We start from the raw sequence: 20,749 nt of genomic DNA on the forward strand, positions 1-20,749 counted from the left end.
ACAGTATACCCATCTTCCGATGGCTACTTTCAGCAGGATATCGCGCCATGTCATAAAGCGTGAATCATCTCATTACTTTCTTGAACACGACAATGAGTTCGCTGTAGTCGAATGGCCTCCAGTCACCAGATCTCAATCCAATACCTTTGAGAACCTTTGAGAATCTTATGTGGTGGAATAGGAGATTCGTATCATGGATGAGCAGCCAACAAATCTGCAGCAACTGCATGATGCTATGTCAGCAATAATTCCAGTACCTTGTCAAATCTATGCAAAGGATTAAGGCAATTCCGAAAGCAAAAGGGGGTTCAATCCGGTACTAGCAAGGTGTACCTAATAATGTGGCCAGTGAGTGTATAATGTACTCATTAAGGAATTATAGGTTGTTTTTCCTAAAAACTTCAACACCATCAGTAGTAGCAGTCATGTTAACAAGTTGAGGGTGTCATAAAATGTTTGATAAATTAGATAAAAATACTAGGGGTTGGTTGAGTTTCAAGACCACACGATCTTGTGCACTTGGGCCACTCTGAAAGGTTATGGCATCTGGAACATTCTCCATGCAGTACAGAACACTCAAGAGTAAATCCAACAGATAAATCAAGGTACTAATGAATTTATTTCTATACATCATGTGAGTTAACAGCTGACAAAAAAAAAACAAAAAAAAAAAAAAACAAATATTACTTTTCCTATCAATGCCTCATATTGTAAGTACTTATTTCAATCCTGGAGAACACTTTACAAATATTCAAATACTTTTGCAAATATTTAAGTTTAAGAGCAGAACTGAATCTTGCAATCACCTGCATCCATGTAATATTGCTTTCCTTAATGTTCAAGGCAATTCAGGTCCCACCAACAGGCTGAAGCATACAATAATTATACAAGAGGCATGTCGATGTTTAATGTGAACAGATAAAGGACAATTTGCAGAAAAAAAAGCAAGCACAAGATAATTGTTACATAAACTCTTCTGTTCGGTATTGGATTTTCAAATGTGTGTAATGTCATCATAATGAGACAGTCCCTTATAAATACTGCTTAGCTCCCCTTGAAACCTTCAAAGTTAAGTCATTTACTTGTTTTAAAGGAGAATCACATAGAATGATAACCTCCTATGAATTAGCATTAATGGAATTTGATACATTTGGACATATGAATGGTTATATTAAAAAAAAGATGGCAGATGAACTGAAAGGTCTCATTAAATGTAGCTTATTCATCTGAGAATAAAAAAAATAAATTCTGCAACAAACACAGTGGGCACAGGCCAGAACAGGAGCAGATGGTGTTGTACAGGTGCTACAGGCTTGCTAGTGTTTCCCCTTTCACTACTCTACCCTACTCCAGACCTGGAGAGGTAAGAATACAATCCTGCCCAACCCTTGGACAGTATCCCAAAGAAATGTATATTAAAACATATCAAAATGTAAGCAAATTTAAGAGCAAAGCAGCTTTAGGATCAGAGCACAGTGGAGGTGATGGGGAAAAAGACACGAGCATGCCATGGTGTTGCACTCCCAGCCTCCCAGCAGCACAGCGGCAGGATGCCATCTTTCACCCCCACTTCTGTCTGACTCTTAAAATGGCCAAATCCCTGTCCTGTCCCTCTGAGGTGAAAGAGCGGATGGACAGCGTATCTGGACACCCCTGAGCTGTTTCCCCATTTAATTTGGTCCCTCTCCCCCCTCCCCCCAGCAAACCCTGGTCCTAAGGGATGGGAAGGAGGCTTAACGTTTGGACTTGGCCTCCTGGGCTTCTTTTTCTAGAATAGATTCACAAAAACAAAAACATACATTTGAAAGACATCCTAATATCAGGATTAATTAAATAGCACCTTTATAAACCAGAGTACGAGTTCTATTCAAAACATTCAGAATAACAAAAATATTTCTATGTTAATAGAAAATGTTAAAATTAATAGCACAGACAAAAACCAAATCATCAGCTAAATGTACTTTTAGGATACGTGTTTAGGAAAGATCAACTTTCCTAACACCAACACAAATGTTTACTAGATCCATTGAGTGGATTCATGTGGTACAGGCCAATATAATTCAGACCAGAAAGCTGCAGTTAAGTCACCTTTTCTCATTTCATCTCTCTTCTTTGCTGCATCTTCTCGCTGTTTCTTAATGATAGCCAGTCTGGCAAGGTCAGCCCTGGCCTGTTCCGTTTTGCCCTCTAGATGCATCTTCATGTAGCGTTCCTTAGCCTTCTGTTTCTCAATCTCCTCCCTGACACAAAAACCCACATTTACTTTAAGACAGGATTAAAATAATCCGTAATTCAGTGAACATGAACCCTGTTCAAACTCCAGTGTACACTGTAGAAGTACGTTTTGCTCCACAGCTGTTTCCACATACCTCTCTCTGCGTGAGAGTTCCCTTGGTGCTTCAACATCTACTTCAGCAGCCTTTTTGCTCTTCTGGGAAATGCGGTTGGGATTCTCAATTTCAATCAATCCTTCCACACCATTCCTCCTTTGACTCTGATAGGATAGACAATATTAAAACTACTAAGAAATGTACTTATCAAAACGTATAACTGTGCAAGAAACCATGCTTGCAGGTATTCTACTCAAAAGACAACAAATCTTCATACTTTTTCATCGTCACTGCTACTTTCCTCTTCCGATTCTGACAAACTTTCACGTTCAGCCTCCCCGTTTTCTTCCTACAAAACAAACCTGTTACACTCGAACGTGATTCGAAACGTCAAACTGAGAAAGTATTTGAATAAAGGACACGTTAAACATAACTAAACTATGAGGTAGTTGAATAGTCAAAAATGATTAACACGCTGATACTGACCAGTTCTTTCTGTGCTCGCATCTGTCGGTCGATTTCCTCGGGATTGCTGAACTGTTTCCCACGGCCTTTGTGGCCCTTTTTACCTAAGAGTTCATAAAAGACATCACCAAAACGGTGAATAGGAGATTAGATTTGAAAATTAAATAAATACTTGTATAAAAGTCAATAAAGAGAAAAGAGGCACGCAAATAGCTCCATAATGTAGACTGCGTGAATTTTCAGGCAAGGTATGTAAGATTTTAAAAGCCAATAATTAGGAAAATAGTGCTAGTGTGCTGCTCTAGAAAAAATAACGGACGTGGCTGACCGGCGGTCGCATGGAAGTCACTGGCTACCAAGTAACCAAGCTAATGTTTCTGATCAGTTAGCCAACTGGATTACTAACTTGCTGGCTGCTCGTTGTACCTAAGCGTATTGTTGGTTTTTAGTTGGTTTCTAAATATGCTTTTCGACGAAAAAAAAGTTAGAGCAAGCTTTATAATTCCTTTGCTAGGTTGAACAAACAGCTAGCTTGGCTAGCTAGGTAGCCAGCCAGCTACACGTTTGCTACACCTGTGTGACGGCAGGGAATACCAGCTATCAGGCTAACATAGAACCACATGTTTTCTCCTTACCTCCTCTGGGCATTGTTATTATAGTCTGAAACACTTGGGAGAAACAGCGGACTAAAATAAAATCACGAGTCGTCTAGAAAGTATATATGTGGTTTTCACGAAGTCTTAATAAAAAAGCAATCGCTACTCGTTGGCTAGGGCCTCAATAGCTAGGTCTACTCGAAGAACAATGTTGCCGCTTCCTGAAATGTGACGTTCCATGAATCGGGTCGAGTAAACTTCAGCCAATCGCAATCAGTATAACTAATAAGCTCCGACTTAGACCAATAAAAACCAGCGTTGAACTGACGTTGGCTCAACGTTAACTTCACATCCATGCCTTGTCCCTGTAATTCAAGATCATCAAATGTTTCGAATTGCTTGGTTGCAGCAGTGGCCTTACGGTGTTTTAAATGAAGGGAAAATATGTAACAACAAAAAGAAGGGATAACGTACGTGCTTAATTATGTACCATAATTATGGTTTATTTTCGCCTATTTTTCATTGTTTTCTAAATAGAGCACATATTTGATGTCTTGTATATTTGGTAAATAAATATATAAAAACGTCAAATCTGCGGTCAGAGGTCTAGATGGCTCGGGTGTACCTTACATTTCATAGACAAGTTTGCAATATACGCAAAATTACTTGAAATTAAACTCATAACAGGGTACTGCAATCACAATAAGATATCAAATTCCGGTTTTATGTATGGCCCTACAATTTCCTGACTGTGTTTAACAATTGATTAATTGATTTTTATATGATAATTAATAGAGGTCAATGTTATGCATACAGATCATGGCGTGCTGAGTGAGTCAAATTGCTTGCTACAGACAATGTAATAAAAACAGAAACAACTGACAAGAACATTGGCAAAAACATAAATGGTAAACAACTACTACAATTATAACATGTGCATATTAAAATAAACATTGTTAAACTCTGTGTGTTTCGTGGCATAGTTTAATTTAATGGTGTACGAAGCACAGTGGATGTGGGGGATGTTTCTCACTCCCAAATTTGAAAAAGAAAATGGTGGGTGGGCTCTAATTCAGCAAATATGATTATTTTATTTCCATGCTGATTACATTTACTGACGTCTGCTATAACTCGCCAGCAGAAGGAGGTCCAATGAGATCTGCTACTAACTCAAAAAAGAGCACTAGACCAAGGGCACTAGAAAACTGTTCCTACAATGCCCATGAGCATTTCAAATTACAGAGCACCATGCCATAAGAAAGCCATTGAACACAACTCTGTGATTTTATTTTAAATGCACTGAAACTGGAGTATAGGAACTTGTACTTGGATGTAAATGTGACAAACAAGACAGCATTGATTCAGATGTAAAATCAGTGACATCCATAATAAAATAAAGACAACAATAATGTGCAAAAAGTCACACAAAAGCCAAAGAACTAACTACATTAACAATTCTACATATCACATGACATTCAAGGCTTACATGAAATAGCTGGAAAAGAAAAGCAAATATGGAATAACAATAAAAAATTGTTATTGGTTATTTCAGTTTCAATGCACAAACATAGATAAGCATTCAGCTGTACAACAAAGTCTTATAAAACCCATTTTTATATTACAATTTCTAAGAAATCCCTGATGTTTAGTACAACAAATAACTTCAACAACACAAAATCCAATGTTCAGACTCAAAATCCCACTTTTCTATTCTTTCCATCACTTCTTTCGTTTGTAATGATTCTTCATGTCTTCTAATTCCTTTTGAATTACATGCGACTCAGCTGTGGTTTCCGACAGCTAAGAGAGATCAAAGGAGATTAAACAAAGGATTCTAAAAGTTTATGTTCACAGATAATTTGACACAAATACATAATCATCTTAAAAGCATGAGAGCAATAACACTTCTCAAACAGAACATGGACAATATTTAATACTTTGGATTCAAGGATTTTATTAATACCCAAGTTCAGTTACATAAAACTTGGGTCAAGACATCTTAGCTTGGGTTGTTGGATACATATTTATTGTGATTTGAACGTGAGCATGGTAAAACTCACAGGAGATCAGATCTGCAATTTAACAAATGTAATTTTAGATATGTTTTAACATTAAACAATGAAAAGCTCTTAACCTCTTCCAAAAAGCTATTTTAGGGGGTCTTAACACAAGTTCTCTGAAGAATAATATGAGCAAAATTACTTAAATAACGAATGGCTTTTAACTGAACAGCAAGTCAGGTTAATCCTTGATAGCTCACCATATCTAAGAGAATGTCAATCTTAAGCTTTAAAAGATTATTTTCTTCTTCCAACTGTAGATTCCTCTTCTTCAATTTCTGTACCTCTTTGTTTGACACAGTACCTCCTGATTCTGTAAGTGATGAAGTCACATGATTGGACTATACCACAAAAAAGGCAACTTGGGAACAAAACATGCCACCATGAAAAACACTGCACAGTGATCAAATGGAACATGGAATTTGGATTATCCCTCTGACAGCCCATTACCTGTAATCCATTGCCCATCTTCAAATTTCAAACTCTGACCACCAATATTCATCACAGGGGCCCCATACTCCAGACCTAACTCTACCTCCCTGGTGGACCGATCCAACTGTTAGAACACAAATGGCAGATTTTATTACTTCTGTAACACATATTTCTATTAATATCCATCATCTAATACACTAGACTTTCATTATCATTCATTATCAGAATTATGATTCAAATCGTTGTGATTGTGACATTAATATAGATGCAGTGATAGTTAATATTTACTGTATGGAGATTAGAGAGAGATGCTGATTTCCGAGGTGGCGTCTTCTTGGGGCTGAAAGTATTGCCAAAAAGGGGCATTCTCTCTCACCTATGGAAACGTTCTGCAAGTAAAGACTAGAGAGAATAATGGCTAATATTATCCAAGCTGTGGTTACATACACTATGCCACGCACTATACAAAGACATTCAGCTAGTCATTGCATACTGCATAGTACTCATACATTAGCTATAGCCTACTTAGTTAATCTATACATTGTTTAAAATTATTGTAAACCAACGTTAATTAACATAATAAAAGTTGTATCGGCAAAATAAAGCTACAGAAGTAGCAAAACAGTTTAAGTTAAAGCTTATTTGTGTTATGCTCGTCATAATTGACCGTTAGCTGCACTGCAAGCAAATAGGCTAGCAAAAACTAATTGTGTAAACCCGCAAGTCGAGCTTTTAGATTGTAAAGACAAACATTACTTCCAATGTAACTGAGCCTTCTTAGCCAGATAATGTTACCTGACTAGAGTTCGTCAACTAGCTAACGGTAATTCACGTTAAACTTAAAGCTAGTTGGGTAAGGCAAATGAATGAATCGAGACCAAGTGGTACTGGTACTGTGCCTATATGAAAAATGATTCATATTGATTGCGTTATGTGACAGATAAGATAGCTTACCGTAACGAGTCTATGGATGTTCTACTTTGTAAACATCGGGGTCCTTCCGAAGGTGCTTAGCAACAGCGGACATGCCACTGCAGTTAAAAGTCCTCCTTAAGGTTCGATTCTAGACGAAATAGATACACGCTCAACTGAGTATACTCTCTAAATAAAGTTTAAAAACGATACTGTTTTTAATGATATGATAAAAATAGTATCTGTTTTTACATTTAAGTGTACATTTACATTTAAACAACCTAATGTTCATGCAATTCATTTAAATTATTAAAGTTAACTGAGGGTATCTAGCTATTCATGTAATCGGTAAGTATCACTAGCGTTGATATACCAAGAAAAATCACTAAACTTATAAAAATTTAATAAAGAGGAATTTTACTAAAAAATTGGTTAGTTTCATGACATTTTACATTATGCACCTTCTGAACAAGCCTGTCAAACCTGTCAAGACTGTCAAGAGTTTCTCGTAGGATAAAATGGTTTACATTGTACAAATTTCACTTACCCTATTCCAGCGTATTTTTGTTGTTGTTGTTGTTTGCAATAGTTTCATAATGCCCTCTACTGGGTCAAATGTAGCTTTGATTTAAATTTAATAAATGTAATGCGTCTACCTTTAGGACCTGGCAGCGAACGTGCACTGGCCCGATTAAACTTGAGCGCAACTTATAGAAATCGTCTGGGAAGTATCACATGTTTGGTTCAGCTTCAACAACCTTAATTTGGGCAAGGGTTACTTTGAGAGCATGATTTTAGAAGACTAAAAACAAACCGCGCGATTTCCCTTTGCATGGAATTTACTGGTGTCTAAAACAGACTGTGGAAGCGATAAAGATTTGCCCTAGGTGGGTGAGCGAACGTGCACAAAACAATCCACTATTTTAAACAACACAGCAAGTTAACGTTAGCTAGCTAGCTTTCAATATAAAATACCAAACTTTATTGACTTAAATGAGCTGTTTGCCCAGCTAGTTAAACGTTAAATGTATTATTGGAAACCCGGTAACAAGCTATACACGGTGGCCCTAAATTCGCAATTGATTTGCTAACGACGAGGTCTACCAGACACTGAACTAGCAAACAGTAGCTAGCTAATAGTTAGCTGTTTAGCGAGTTAGCCCACACATTACTACAGCACAGTGATTAGCCGCATTCTTAATCAATATACTCAAATTATATTAATATCGTAATTAATATCACAGTTAACTAACACAGCCTTTCGTGTGCTTTTAATGGACTCCTGAGGAAGCTAGGTTAGCCAACTACCTAACCTAGCTGTGTAGCAAGCTATCCTAGCTAGCGGTTACAAGCGTTAGTTAGCTAGCATCTATTTACTATTAGCTAACGCAATATAGGGAGTGTTTCATGTCATGTTCTCTAGAAACCCCATAAGATACTTTGATACTGCAATGCGTTTCCTCTACGTTTTCTCTACCTACGACTTTAAGCTTTAGTCCGTCTAATTTTAAATGCTAAACTTTGCTTGGAAACAGTCAATGCCAAATTTTCAACATCGCCTGTAAACAAACCCGTTATGTTAGCCAGCAAGCTAACTATATGGTTAGCCCGCTAGCTCGTTTCAGTTTTGCTACTTTTTAACTGCTAGCTAGCGAGTTAACACATCGAGTTCAACCTTACGCGAATTAATGTTTTTCCAGATGTCTGCTGACAGTTTCGCTGGCCTGTACTTTTTTGTAGTTTAAAATAAACTAAAACGAAAAATAAAGAGTCGGCGGGCGTAATTCCTTGCATGGTTAATTGCTTGCTAGATAAATTACTAGTTTTTGAATTTTTACCTGAACTAACAAGGGTAGCTAACCTTGTTAGCTTATTAGCTAGCTGCTGGTGCCGGCTGTTTCCCCAAGCAAGCGCCTGGATGTGCAGTAAAGAAAGTTTGGGCCTTAGAAATGAAATACCTGATCCAGTTAAATTTTTATTCGCTTTCGTACTTGCATTTTATTTGAGATATTTTAATATAAAGAGTTGGAAATATGTAATTGACTATGATGTTTCATCTTTTTGCTGATGTTTTCTAGCTAAGAATATTTTTAGACTAATAACATGCTTCCATGAAAACAAATCGGTTTCATTTTGTAATAAGATGGTACATATTATAAAATACCAGTTTGTGTATTTTTGACACATTTGGTCATTGAGGATTGAAGATTATTTGCCACTGATCTTTTGTCACTTTGTAGCTATGGATCCTGAGAGACTGAAGCGAAAGGAGGAGATCGAGAAAGCCCTTGGATTCATTCAGTAAGATTTTTTTACCCAATGTACATATGAAAGTAGGTTTTAAGTGGCTTTGTCGATAGTTCTTTAAGTGCTTTCTTTGTTCCTGCAGGTCATCATTGCCTTTCCCTGACCCTGAGGGTTATGAGGTCAGTGTCTCATAAGAGCTTTCATTGGTTGTTTGCAGCATGTTAGTAACATGTTTTGTTTATTGATTTGGGATTCCTTTAATCTATTTTGCAGGCTTTTTTGACCCAGTTAGTGTGCAATTTGTTGGATGAAGGTAACACTGTGTTTCGCGATGGAGACTGGAGGCAAGCGGCCATGCACTACAGTGAAGGAGTGAACGTAGCCCGCTACGCTCAATCTGAAGCGCTGGTCATCCCTCCAGAACTGCTGGAGAGTCTCTACGTCAACAGGGCAGCCGCACACTACCACCTTGTAAGTACACTCAATCAGAGTCTGAGTCTTTTGCACTGCCTACCATGTTGTGTGGCGGCCGTGCATTAGTGAGGGGTGGTGAAAGTGATGGAAAGTTCCTGTCCTCTGTGCTAACTCTCATCACTTTGTCCAGGGGGAGTACGAGCGGGGCGTGCAGGACTGCGACAGCGCGCTGTGCGTGTCTGAAGGCAGCCGCAGGGCGCTCTACAGGAAAGCTCTGTGCCTTCGAGAGCTGGGCCGTCTGCGAGAGGCCTACGAGTGTGGAACTGGCTGCCTGCTCACGGCCCCTCACGTAAGTACTCTGGCTGGAGAGACAGCGCCAAGGTTTGGGCACGGATTTATGGACCAGGGCGTTGGTCCAAGTTAGTTATTGGTGCCTTTCGTTGCGAAGGGAAGTGACTGGCCTGTGTCAGCATTTTGCATCAGTAGTCATGTTAGTGATTGGTGATGTCAGTCACTACTAATTCAGAAGCGCTTTGCTTGCACAGCTGATGAACATCTATCCGAAAAATCTTGTTGCTCAGGAAACTTTGTGTACTTCTATCATTTTAACTATCACTCTCTCTCTTTCTCTGCAGTAGATAGTGTGTATGTGTGCATATTCATTGCTCCACTCAAAACATGCCACGATATTTGTCATAAGTGTCCTGATATCATATTTCTGTCATGTGGCCCACTCTTACTCCCAATCATACTGGTGTATTAAATAATCTATTTCAAATTAAAAACTGTTTTATGAAAAGTTGCTTATCTTTCCAATACAGGACAGACAAGTTACAGAGCTGGCTAAGGACCTTGCTACCAAACTTGGCTTGAAAATCCGCAAAGCATACGTCAGCCCTCAGGTATGTAGTCCGTGCTGCTTCTGTAATTATGATCTTCATAGAAAAGACGCAGACATGTTCTGAGCGTTGTAGCCTGTATTCATTTGGTTTTTATTCTTTTTGTGCCTCAAGGTTGAATCTACGACATCTAGGCCAGACAGTAATGGAGAAACTGCTCCATCGGCGGGGGAGGTAAATATTGCCTTCTGAGTGCATGAGTAGCGAGTTGTGTTTTCTGGGTAAAAGTAGTCCAAACTGTCCTCTTCTCTTTCTCTCCTTTAATTTTTTTTTAAGACGTCCCCAAATGGTCTCGAGTCTTTAACAGACATCGGCTCAGGTACATTTATCTACTAAAATTCATACTGATGTTGCTTTAGCATTTATCTCCTAGTGCTTTTTTTGTCACATTTGAGTGTTGGTGTTTATTGCCACCTTCCTTCAGTGTTTTTCTCTTACCCTCGATGTACAGACTTGTCCAATGCCCAGTGCATCCCTGCACCTTTGGCAACCCCAATCCCCGTCAGCGACGACCCTCCTCTGCCATCGCTGAGTCCCATAGTGCCCCAAGAGAGCCCAGAGAGCCCCAGCCAGGGGCCAGCGGGACGGGTGCAGTATTCTGTGCCCGTGTCCGAGCACATGGGGGAATGTGTGATGAACAAGGACCTGGACAGCATGCTGGAGAACATTCCTAAAGGATCCGAGGACAGCGTGGTGAGTGAAGTAGATCAGCACTAGAGCAGCTCGGGGCAGAGTGGTGAGTGAAGTAGATCAGCACTAGAGCACCCCGGGGCAGAGTGGTGAGTGAAGTAGATCAGCACTAGAGCAGCCCGGGGCAGAGTGGTGAGTGAAGTAGATCAGCACTAGAGCAGCTCGGGGCAGAGTGGTGAGTGAAGTAGATCAGCACTAGAGCAGCCCGGGGCAGAGTGGTGAGTGAAGTAGATCAGCACTAGAGCAGCCCGGGGCAGAGTGGTGAGTGAAGTAGATCAGCACTAGAGCAGCCCGGGGCAGAGTGGTGAGTGAAGTAGATCAGCACTAGAGCAGCCCGGGGCAGAGTGGTGAGTGAAGTAGATCAGCACTAGAGCAGCCCGGGGCAGAGTGGTGAGTGAAGTAGATCAGCACTAGAGCAGCCCGGGGCAGAGTGGTGAGTGAAGTAGATCAGCACTAGAGCAGCCCGGGGCAGAGTGGTGAGTGAAGTAGATCAGCACTAGAGCAGCCCGGGGCAGAGTGGTGAGTGAAGTAGATCAGCACTAGAGCAGCCCGGGGCAGAGTGGTGAGTGAAGTAGATCAGCACTAGAGCAGCCCGGGGCAGAGTGGTGAGTGAAGTAGATCAGCACTAGAGCAGCCCGGGGCAGAGTGGTGAGTGAAGTAGATCAGCACTAGAGCAGCCCGGGGCAGAGTGGTGAGTGAAGTAGATCAGCACTAGAGCAGCCCGGGGCAGAGTGGTGAGTGAAGTAGATCAGCACTAGAGCAGCCCGGGGCAGAGTGGTGAGTGAAGTAGATCAGCACTAGAGCAGCCCGGGGCAGAGTGGTGAGTGAAGTAGATCAGCACTAGAGCAGCCCGGGGCAGAGTGGTGAGTGAAGTAGATCAGCACTAGAGCAGCCCGGGGCAGTTCCCTATTCCTCAAATGTCTTGACACATACTGTAAATTTTTATGTGGCCAAAAACTTTTACATGTATTGGCAATGATCCCAAAAGCTACGTACAAATATAGGCTATGTACAAATATAGTTACCTGTAACCTTTTGATCCTCTGAAATAAAACGGGTCACCTTTAATTATAGAAAACAAGTGTTAACTTCTTGCGCTAAAGTTCCAGGGTGGTGTCCCGGTGATGTCAGATTTCTGATCCACCTCAGCACTACCAAGATTGTTGATTTGATGTCATCATCTCTCACATTTTGTCCTTCCTTGCCATCAGAACCCTGTTCAGGGAGCCATCCCTACTAACCTCCCCAACACTGCAGTGGGGCTGCGCACCCCATACCCGTCCGCTCTGCCGCCCCCATCCACCCCCACTTACTTCAGCTCCGCCGTCAGCCCCCTCACCCCGCTCCATCCCTTCTCGGCGCTGGGCCAGAGCGAGAGCTCCCCCGGTAGCCTGGAGCCCTTGATCCCTTTCGGCTCTGGGGTGGGAGACGGAGGAGGCAGGGCCCGTGCGGGCTCGCTGGGGGCCGAGGGTCTGGACTCTCTGTCCGAGTACACGCTGCCAGGTAAATCGGCACGACGGCCGGGGCTCTCCTGAAAGACCACTTGTGTAGGATGCAGAGATGACCACAGAGCCGCTACTGTTAAATACACACAAACATACTTTAACAAAAGAGCAAAAGGACATGTGTTCCGCATCTGTGTGAAATGGTGTCTGTCTGTCCCTGACATCTTCAGCAGGAAGAGCCTCTACCAGCTTCATCCCTGGGTTGCGAAATCACAGTGCCATTCACACGGTAATTGTGGTGTTATGAGTCATGTGGTGCATGTTTATGTTGGCGGTACCGTTTTGCCAAGCGATCCTGCGCTGTTTAAGCCCCTCCTGACTTCACTCCCTGCAGAACGGCTTGGCGGCCACCAACCTTTCCCTGTTGTCCCGGAACCCACTGGCCGCCACCCACGAGTTTCGGCAGGCCTGCAACGCCTGCTACAGCCGCATAGGTAATGTGGCGAGTACCTGTAACAGCATCACCATGAAATATGTTCCCGTACGGCTGAGCACCAGCGTGTAATGCAAGCGTGCTTCCTGGCACAGGTCCTCGCGTCATGGATTACAAGTACCAGCCCGAAGCAGCTCATCGCTGCAAGAGAGACGTGCTCCTCTGTCGCCTCAAAACGTCCGACGACAACACGTGGAAGAGGATCCGGCCGCGTCCTGCCCGCAATAACTTCCTCGGAGCGTTCGTGCTTTGCAAAGGTATTCACTCGCCGCGTGAGCTACGTCGCGTGAGCTACGCCGCGTGAGCTACGCCACGTGAGCTAAGGTGTAACACCTCCGTGATGGTGTAAGTGCAGCGGAAGGGGGGAGGCGCTGACCTGTCCGCTCCTCCCCACACAGAGGTGCAGGAGCGTCAGGAGTGCCAGTACGGGGAGAACTGCACCTTCGCCTACTGCCAGGAGGAGATCGACGTGTGGACCCAGGAGAGGAAGGGAGCTTTGAGCCGAGAGCTCCTCTTCGACCCGCTGGGCACAAACGAGAGGAGGGCCCTCAGCGTCACCCGCCTGCTGCAGATACACATGGGCATGTTCATGTTCCTCTGTGAGGTAGGACACCACAGCTCCGCCCATGCGCACACCGCGCACCACAGCTCCGCCCATGCGCACACCGCACTCTTACCTACAGCTGACGTGTCAAGCTGACGTCTTTTGTTCTCCGTGTGCCGTAGGAATGTTTTGACAGCAAGCCTCGGATTATAAGCAAACGCAGCAAAGAGAATCTGGGAGTCTGCTCCAACCTTACTGCCAGACATCCTTTTGATGATAATAAGTGAGTCACCTGCACAACTGATCTGCCCTTCTTTACTTTGGTCTGTGTTATTGAATTAGATCTCTTACGTCGTTTGGCTGTTCCATAGTCTTTAAGTGGTCGTGTTTGACCGTCGCGCGTGTGCCTTCTGGCAGGTGCCTGGTGCACGTGGTCCGCTCGGCTAACGTGCGCTACAGTAAGATTCGGCCCCTGCACCCTCTGTGCCAGTTTGACGTGTGCCGCCATGAGGTGCGCTACGGCTGCCAGAGGGAGGACAGCTGCTCCTTCGCTCACTCCGTCATTGAGCTGAAGTGCTGGGTGCTGCAGCAGGACACGGGTACACCTCACACACACCTCACACACACGCACTCCACACGCACTCCACACACACTCCACGCACACATCACCCACACACACCATGCACGCGCCTCCCACCCAAACGCGCGCGCACATCCCACCCAGACACGTGTGCCTCCCACACACAGGCGCACATGGTTTGGGAACTGCGACTTTTAATGCTAAGTGGAGAGTCAAGGGCATCAGGACAAAACCACAGACCACAGCAGTGCATGAACATGCGTCCCCTTGTCACAGAGATGTGTAAATAAGCCTGAACAGGTGCAACACATTCACTTGACACTACTCATTTGTATTATGCACTGAAATGACTGAGCTGTAGTTGCCTGTGAGTGTGTTGTTGGGTACATCAAACACAGACCCAGTGTTTATCCACAGTTTCTGCTCATCAAAGGAGGCAGATAGAGGGGAGGGGGGTATCATGACATGTTCTACCACGGACTTACACATTAGACACAAACATCCCCAGTAACAGATACTTCTTATGTAAATGTATTTAAATAATTCATATTTATATATTTAACCAGGATGCTAAGAGAACACGTTTGAGCATGTCTCCTGGTGTTTTTTTTTCCTTTGTTTTTGAAATATTTAAATACATTTCTGAATAAAAACCTTTTATGGATGGATTCACTGGTCCGTAGGTATCACCCATGAGGAGATGGTGCAGGAGTCTAAGAGACACTGGCAGAGACTGGAGCAGAATGCACAGAGACAGAAGGTGAGGAGCTACTAGCTCTTCAGCTGTGTACCCAGCCATGTCGCCAGGCTCTGCTCTGGCTGGAGGAACAGACAGTTTGTCTTATCTGTTATCTTCTTATTCCTTTGTTCCTCCTCCGTTCGTTTCGCCTCTGGAAGCCCATGCATGTGCCTCATCAGACCACCACCAGCAGCAACGCGGTCAGCAGCGCTGGCGTCGGAAGCGCTGGCGTGGTCGGAGGGGGTGGGGACAGCATCGGGGGCGGAGTCTCAGGAGGAGGCAGCTGTGGGCGGAGCCGCGGGCTCAACCTGAAGATGAAGTTCGTGTGCGGCCAGTGCTGGCGGGAGGGCCAGGTCAACGAGCCGGACAAAGCTCTGAAATATTGCACTGCCAAAGCCAAACACAGGTCAGCTCACAGCAGCTGGAACTCACAGGGGTGTTGTGTAACACCTGTCTTACATTCAATGTGAACAATTACCTGGCAGAGAAGCCAAAAGAATGACCTGGGGTTAACATTTCTTTTTATTTGTTTGTTTGAAATCGGTTAGCGAGGTACAGAGGTAAAATTCAGTGGGTGCTTTTGATGACTTTTGGTCTACATTTCGGGTAGTTTCCGGTAGTAATCTTACGCAACCTGTGTGTTTGGATGAGCTGTGTGAAATCTGCGTCACTCAAATCACGCATGTGTGTTACATCAACGCGCTCCAGTTTGTCCCCACTATTTTACGGACATGTGGGTCATTCATCCTCTTTTCTTTCCTCTCCTTTGGAAATTTCTCCTTTCAGCTGGACAAAAGAACGCCGGGTGCTGTTGGTGAAGTCGTTTGAGAAGAAAAAGTGGGTCGTAGTACGGCCTTTGCCTTTCTCTCGGACATACCCCCAGCAGTATGACGTAAGCACAGAGCCCTGTTCCTCTTTAGAGTGTGACGCCTCAACCAACTGGGCCAAGGCTGCCTCCCGCAGACTATAAGGGCCTCTTGGCCTGAAAGATCTTTAAAAAATAATAATAATAATAATAAAATGTTATTGATTGACAGTGTTGATTATTACCAATGTTGGGGTTTTATCTGTAGATGTGTGTCCATGTGATGAAACAGAAGAAGTGCCACTATATTGGGAACTGCTCTTTTGCGCACAGTTTGGAAGAGAGAGATGTGTGGACCTACATGAAGAACAACAGTTGTAAGAAGCTTCTCATTATTGCTCATCATTTCACATTTAATTGTAGATTGTGGCAGTCGCCGTTTTGTTGCTCTTAATTTAAAGAAATTCTTAGCAAAGAAAATTTTTTGGAGTCGCACACTGGTGGGTGGTGGCCTTTCGGTTGAATTTTGTGTGGATATTATTGTTTTATTTCCAAGATTGTAAGCTGACTTTTCATCTGAATCCTACAGTGAGAGACATGCAACAGATGTACGAATTGTGGCTGTCACTGACCAATCAGAACCGTCGTTCAGATGGCACCTTGATGACTCCACCCCCTGATGACAAACAGAATACTATGCCAACTGACTACACTGAGTCAATGGTTCGTGCCTTGCTAATGGTTTTAAGTGTGTGATTCAGTTAGTTTTGATGTTTATAATATGCAAATGGAAAGTTGTTATAGGCACCAAATCAGGAATGAGAATGTTATACTAAATAGAGATTTAATGTTATTGCCCATATGACCTCAGTACTTAACTCATACTTTCACAGTCAGCGTGCATCACAAATTCCTGCCACCTGAATTTTATTCAGTTTTGTACATTACATAAATATCCTTGGCAATGACACCATCTTAAGAATCTGGGCAGGGCACATTAACCATATGGAACAGCTTGCAGCAATAGGGCTCTTATTAAACTGCACGACTTTGATCCACAGGCCGGGAGGCAGTTGTCTGGAAGTGGGGATCTGTGATTCCAACCAAAGCATTAAGAAGCAGGCCATGTGGTTGCCTGGATGAGGCTTCCTGCGACAAGAACCAGCCATGCTCCAGAAGTGAGTTTGTACGCCCTCGTTCTCCTCCGTGTGACTCCAGGAAGCCCCGAGGACTCCTGCACTGCACCCAGCCTGACTGTACGACTGACACAATGACGGTCAACACATACGTGACCTGCACGCTTTCTCCTTCGTCTCCAAATGCATTCAATTGAATGCAGACTGGTAATTTGACAGCCTTTGTAATTTATGCCCATTTTTTAATTCCTAAAATCAGTTCATGCCAAACTCCCCCAGTAACTAAATATTGTATTTTGGGGCTTTTTTTTTTTTTTTTTTTTTTTTTTTGAGTCTTCTCATGTTTCATTAGAGCCATATCAGACAGAAAATGTGAGACGTTTTTTAAAGAAGATGTCTGCCCCGCCGCTTTATTTTATGAGTGGTGCGTCACTCTGTATACTTGCCATATTGGCAGAAAAACTAAATGAATGTATAGCCAGTAAAGGCCATTGAAAATGAATTTAGATGTTAGGAATGTGGAGTGTGTCCGACTCCACAGTCATGTAATCAATTCAGATCTTGCCCAACCCCTCCGGCTGTCTTCTCAAACTTTTAGAAATGACGTGGGTTTAGTGCGTGTGACTCCGCTTGTCAAGACTAACGTGGGTTTAGTGCGTGTGTGACTCCACATGCCAGAACTGACGTGGGTTAAAGCACGAGTGACTCCACCTGCCTGTCTTGCGTGCATATACTTATATATGTTTCTTCTTTCCGTTTGTACTGAGTGAGTGGTAACAGGAACAGTGTTTTATGATGAGGAAGGAAATCACTGGAAAGGTTTTTTTTTTTTTTTTTTTTTTAGTTGTTTTTCTTTTTTTGCACAGTGATTAGGGTAATGGTCTGCTTCTCCGGTCAGACTAGTCTGATTTAAGAAGTTCGAAAGTTATATTGGTCAAAGGTTCTTGTTTCTGAAAAGAACTGTGATTGCTTGATTGAGCAACTTGAGGAGGGTAAGTGATTGGAACTGATGGACCCTGTGCTACTGGAGACTATCAAAGCACAGGACTCGCAGGGCTATATACTAACATGAGTTCTTGAATCCACAAGAGTTGTCCATAATGTCTACTGATTTCAGGTGAGAAACCTGGATGGACCTGCGGGAAAATAGGCAAATGAGCATGATGTGGTATGCCTAGTCATAATTATATTCCCTCCAAAAATATATTCTCATGGCATACCTTGCTACATTTAGTAAGCTTTGTCCACACCTACGGTGGGCATAATGTATACATACACATATTTACTATATCGGTATACTACTAATGATTATTGATAACTTAGCAGTTAAGCTTAATTAAATATAACCAGACCTTGTATTAATTACATAGAACCTCTTGTTATTGAGCTATGCTATATGACCTGTGTTGCTGATTAGATGACTAGTGACTTTTTTTTTTTTTTCTTCTGTGAGGGTCATTCCAGAGACGTCAGTTATTTGGGCCTTTCTCCAACCCAATAGGAAGCCATTCCAAGTCTACAACTAAAACCTGCCTGCACATCATCACCTAGTGCATGATGGGAAAACCTTTTAATCCAGACGTTGAAATATGAGACAGGACATTGTAGAGAAGCAGGCTTGGATGTATCATGGGTGCTTCAGGTGTAAGGAGGTGGAGAACCACAGGAGTGGATGTTGTGATGGGTTTCTGGAATGACCTAGGTGTATGCTTCACTGAGGGATCGTATTATTATTACTACTATTATTATGATTATGATAATGATTGCTATTATGGCGATTTCTCTCCTCTTATATTCTATTGATATATGTATGTTAATTGCGATGTATAACTCTCTCTTTAAAAATATGTATCCATGTATGAATATAAAACTTAACAGTGAATAGTCTATGTATGCTGAGTGACCTTTTCAGTTTAGAGAGGGTTAGTGTAAATACATGTGCTTGAGGTTTTGGGTGGTTATTAGTTTGTTCTCAAATTGGAAGACAAGTAGGAAAACGTTTTTTTCACTGTAGTGTCCAGAGTGAATTAGAAAAAGTTTAGAGTTTTGTTTTAAACGATTGGTACTGGCTGTACTGCTGCCTTCAAGTATAGTTCTAATGTATATTTTGTTCTTTTTGTGCGAGACGTGAATAAAATATCACTATGTAATTCTCACCTGTAATGCAGACGGTACCAAAATCATGGATATCACAAGGACCCCAAAATGAGGTCATATTGTAATTTACATGGAGGTTGGCTGACTTGCTTTGACCCCTCCCCAGGAAATTTTATTTCATCTCTATTGGTTGGAAATCTTAGTTAATTATACTTTTCCCCGCCTCTTTTCAGTAGTTTCTTGCTCTTCCTGTCTCTCTGCAGACACCCTCAAGCACATGTATTGTCAAATTTATGGTGAAGGAATACTAAGCATACATATATTTGTTTGTTTGCATAGCGCCTTATACAATATAAACATATATACAATTATAAATACCCTAACATATATAATCTTTCTCCTTCAGTATATGATAATTATATACACACTTAGACAACTTGAATAAGGTAATAGATGCAAGGTTGATGGATGTTAGGAGATTTTCTCTGTTGGCTGTTTGCTGATGTTAGTTGACCGTGCAGATCTGGTTGTCTCAAGCATGCTCCTGTGGAACAGGGTGGCTTTCTGAGGAATTGTTGTTTTGGGATTTGATACCAATTCCCCCCTTGACCACAGGCAGACAATCGGAGAAAGCTGAGAAAGATGCTGACTAAGTTTAGAGTGACGTCTCGGTCATGTTTGTGGGTGCAAACAGTCATCAAAAGGTTTGAATCTCTGCCCATCTGCTGTTTGAGGGGCGAGAGACAGAGAGAGAGAGAGAGCATCATCCAGTCAACCTAGTTCACCCATCCCTGCCTTCTCAACTTGAGGTTACTTCATTTGAATGTGAACATGCCCCCTTACAGGCTTTCCTGGACTTTGACTCCTTCCCCAAGCAAGTTAAACAAAGGAAAGATTGCACATGGTTATATGACCTTTGTGTTTGATACTATCTAAACTGTCTTCAGTGGGAGAAAGTGATGTGTTGATCATGACATGAAATTCCATATTCACCCTGCAAGGACTTTGTGTTTTCAACTAAACACAAACATAACAGATCGATGATGCTCACAATGCTGTTTTCTGTCAAGATGGGTTATTTTTCAACTGCTTAATATAACTGATAAAAATCAGGGTTTTGAAAAGAAAAAAAAAACAATGCCTCTTTTTGTACTGTATTTTTACATTTGTTTGTTTTGTTTCTCCTTTTTGCTCCCTGGTTGAAAGTGAATAATGTTCACAGTGGACCAAATCTCATGAGTGTTTAACAATAAACCCAACAGTTTTAGAAAAACGTTTTCTTGTGTTTTTTCTAGTTAAATGTAACACTTTAGAATTGTAGTTTTTAAGTTTATGTACATCCGGTGGATTTCATTTTTAAAATGTGTGGAGTCTTGGAAGGAATCAGAGTGACCATGGAGACTTGTCCTCAACACAGACACTGAGCTCTAGTGTTCTTAAGAAATGTGAATCTAAACATTCTTCTATACATGCTGAGCCGTTCAGATTAAATGTGTTGCAGTGAACCACAATACTATTTCATTATTGATCCACTGTTCAATGTGACCCATTTATTTAGCAGTATTTATTCGTAGCAGTTTGTGTACAGGTAGAGACGACTAGCCATCAGTATAAAGGTTCTGGTTCTGATCATAAAATATAATACGGATCGTGCAGCAGATAAGCTACTATCTGTAATTGGCAAGCAGCGACTGCAAGGTATGTTTGTTTTATTCCATACTTAACAGCGTTATAGATTTGTCACTGATATTTTACGTTGCCACTAGTCCAATAAAATTTGCATTATTACAGCAATGCTATATTGTTTCTTGACCAGACAAAATGACGTAAAGTTCAACTTTAATATGAGTAGTTACTTAATTTGA

The 20,749-nt window shown here is 42.1% G+C and overlaps 3 protein-coding genes across 5 annotated transcripts; 1 reads left to right on the plus strand and 2 right to left on the minus strand.

The window, feature by feature from the left end:
* Positions 1 to 600: 600 nt before the first annotated feature.
* Positions 601 to 3,634, minus strand: pdap1a (pdgfa associated protein 1a). Its single transcript, XM_077000358.1, has 6 exons — positions 3,431 to 3,634; positions 2,817 to 2,899; positions 2,608 to 2,679; positions 2,370 to 2,494; positions 2,089 to 2,240; positions 601 to 1,768 (listed from the first exon to the last, which is right to left on the minus strand). Exons 1-6 carry the CDS (start codon positions 3,441 to 3,443, stop codon positions 1,734 to 1,736), a joined length of 480 nt encoding a protein of 159 aa, XP_076856473.1. The 5' UTR covers positions 3,444 to 3,634; the 3' UTR covers positions 601 to 1,733.
* Positions 3,635 to 4,645: 1,011 nt separating this feature from the next.
* Positions 4,646 to 7,495, minus strand: cby1 (chibby 1, beta catenin antagonist). Of its 2 annotated transcripts, XM_077000362.1 has the most exons (6): positions 7,343 to 7,495; positions 6,838 to 6,946; positions 6,172 to 6,285; positions 5,902 to 6,007; positions 5,652 to 5,764; positions 4,646 to 5,191 (listed from the first exon to the last, which is right to left on the minus strand). In XM_077000362.1, exons 3-6 carry the CDS (start codon positions 6,247 to 6,249, stop codon positions 5,111 to 5,113), a joined length of 378 nt encoding a protein of 125 aa, XP_076856477.1. In that variant the 5' UTR covers positions 6,250 to 6,285; positions 6,838 to 6,946; positions 7,343 to 7,495; the 3' UTR covers positions 4,646 to 5,110. The 2 variants fall into 2 exon arrangements, with proteins under 2 accessions (XP_076856477.1, XP_076856478.1); XM_077000363.1 differs by lacking the exons at positions 6,838 to 6,946; positions 7,343 to 7,495 and adding an exon at positions 6,679 to 6,817.
* A 28-nt stretch (positions 7,496 to 7,523) lies between these two features.
* zc3h7bb (zinc finger CCCH-type containing 7Bb) lies at positions 7,524 to 20,157 on the plus strand. Of its 2 annotated transcripts, none has more exons than XM_077000359.1 (22): positions 7,524 to 7,682; positions 9,036 to 9,096; positions 9,185 to 9,221; positions 9,316 to 9,513; positions 9,647 to 9,805; positions 10,278 to 10,358; positions 10,470 to 10,529; positions 10,632 to 10,674; positions 10,807 to 11,048; positions 12,257 to 12,548; positions 12,721 to 12,779; positions 12,885 to 12,984; positions 13,079 to 13,240; positions 13,382 to 13,587; positions 13,710 to 13,810; positions 13,945 to 14,126; positions 14,791 to 14,867; positions 15,005 to 15,252; positions 15,633 to 15,738; positions 15,920 to 16,028; positions 16,241 to 16,374; positions 16,713 to 20,157. In XM_077000359.1, exons 2-22 carry the CDS (start codon positions 9,038 to 9,040, stop codon positions 16,746 to 16,748), a joined length of 2,691 nt encoding a protein of 896 aa, XP_076856474.1. In that variant the 5' UTR covers positions 7,524 to 7,682; positions 9,036 to 9,037; the 3' UTR covers positions 16,749 to 20,157. The 2 variants fall into 2 exon arrangements, with proteins under 2 accessions (XP_076856474.1, XP_076856475.1); XM_077000360.1 differs by having other exon boundaries at positions 12,724 to 12,779.
* The last annotated feature ends 592 nt before the right edge of the window (positions 20,158 to 20,749 follow it).

The sequence above is a fragment of the Brachyhypopomus gauderio genome, chromosome 3 (genome assembly GCF_052324685.1).
Source record: "Brachyhypopomus gauderio isolate BG-103 chromosome 3, BGAUD_0.2, whole genome shotgun sequence".
Lineage (NCBI taxonomy): Eukaryota > Metazoa > Chordata > Actinopteri > Gymnotiformes > Hypopomidae > Brachyhypopomus > Brachyhypopomus gauderio.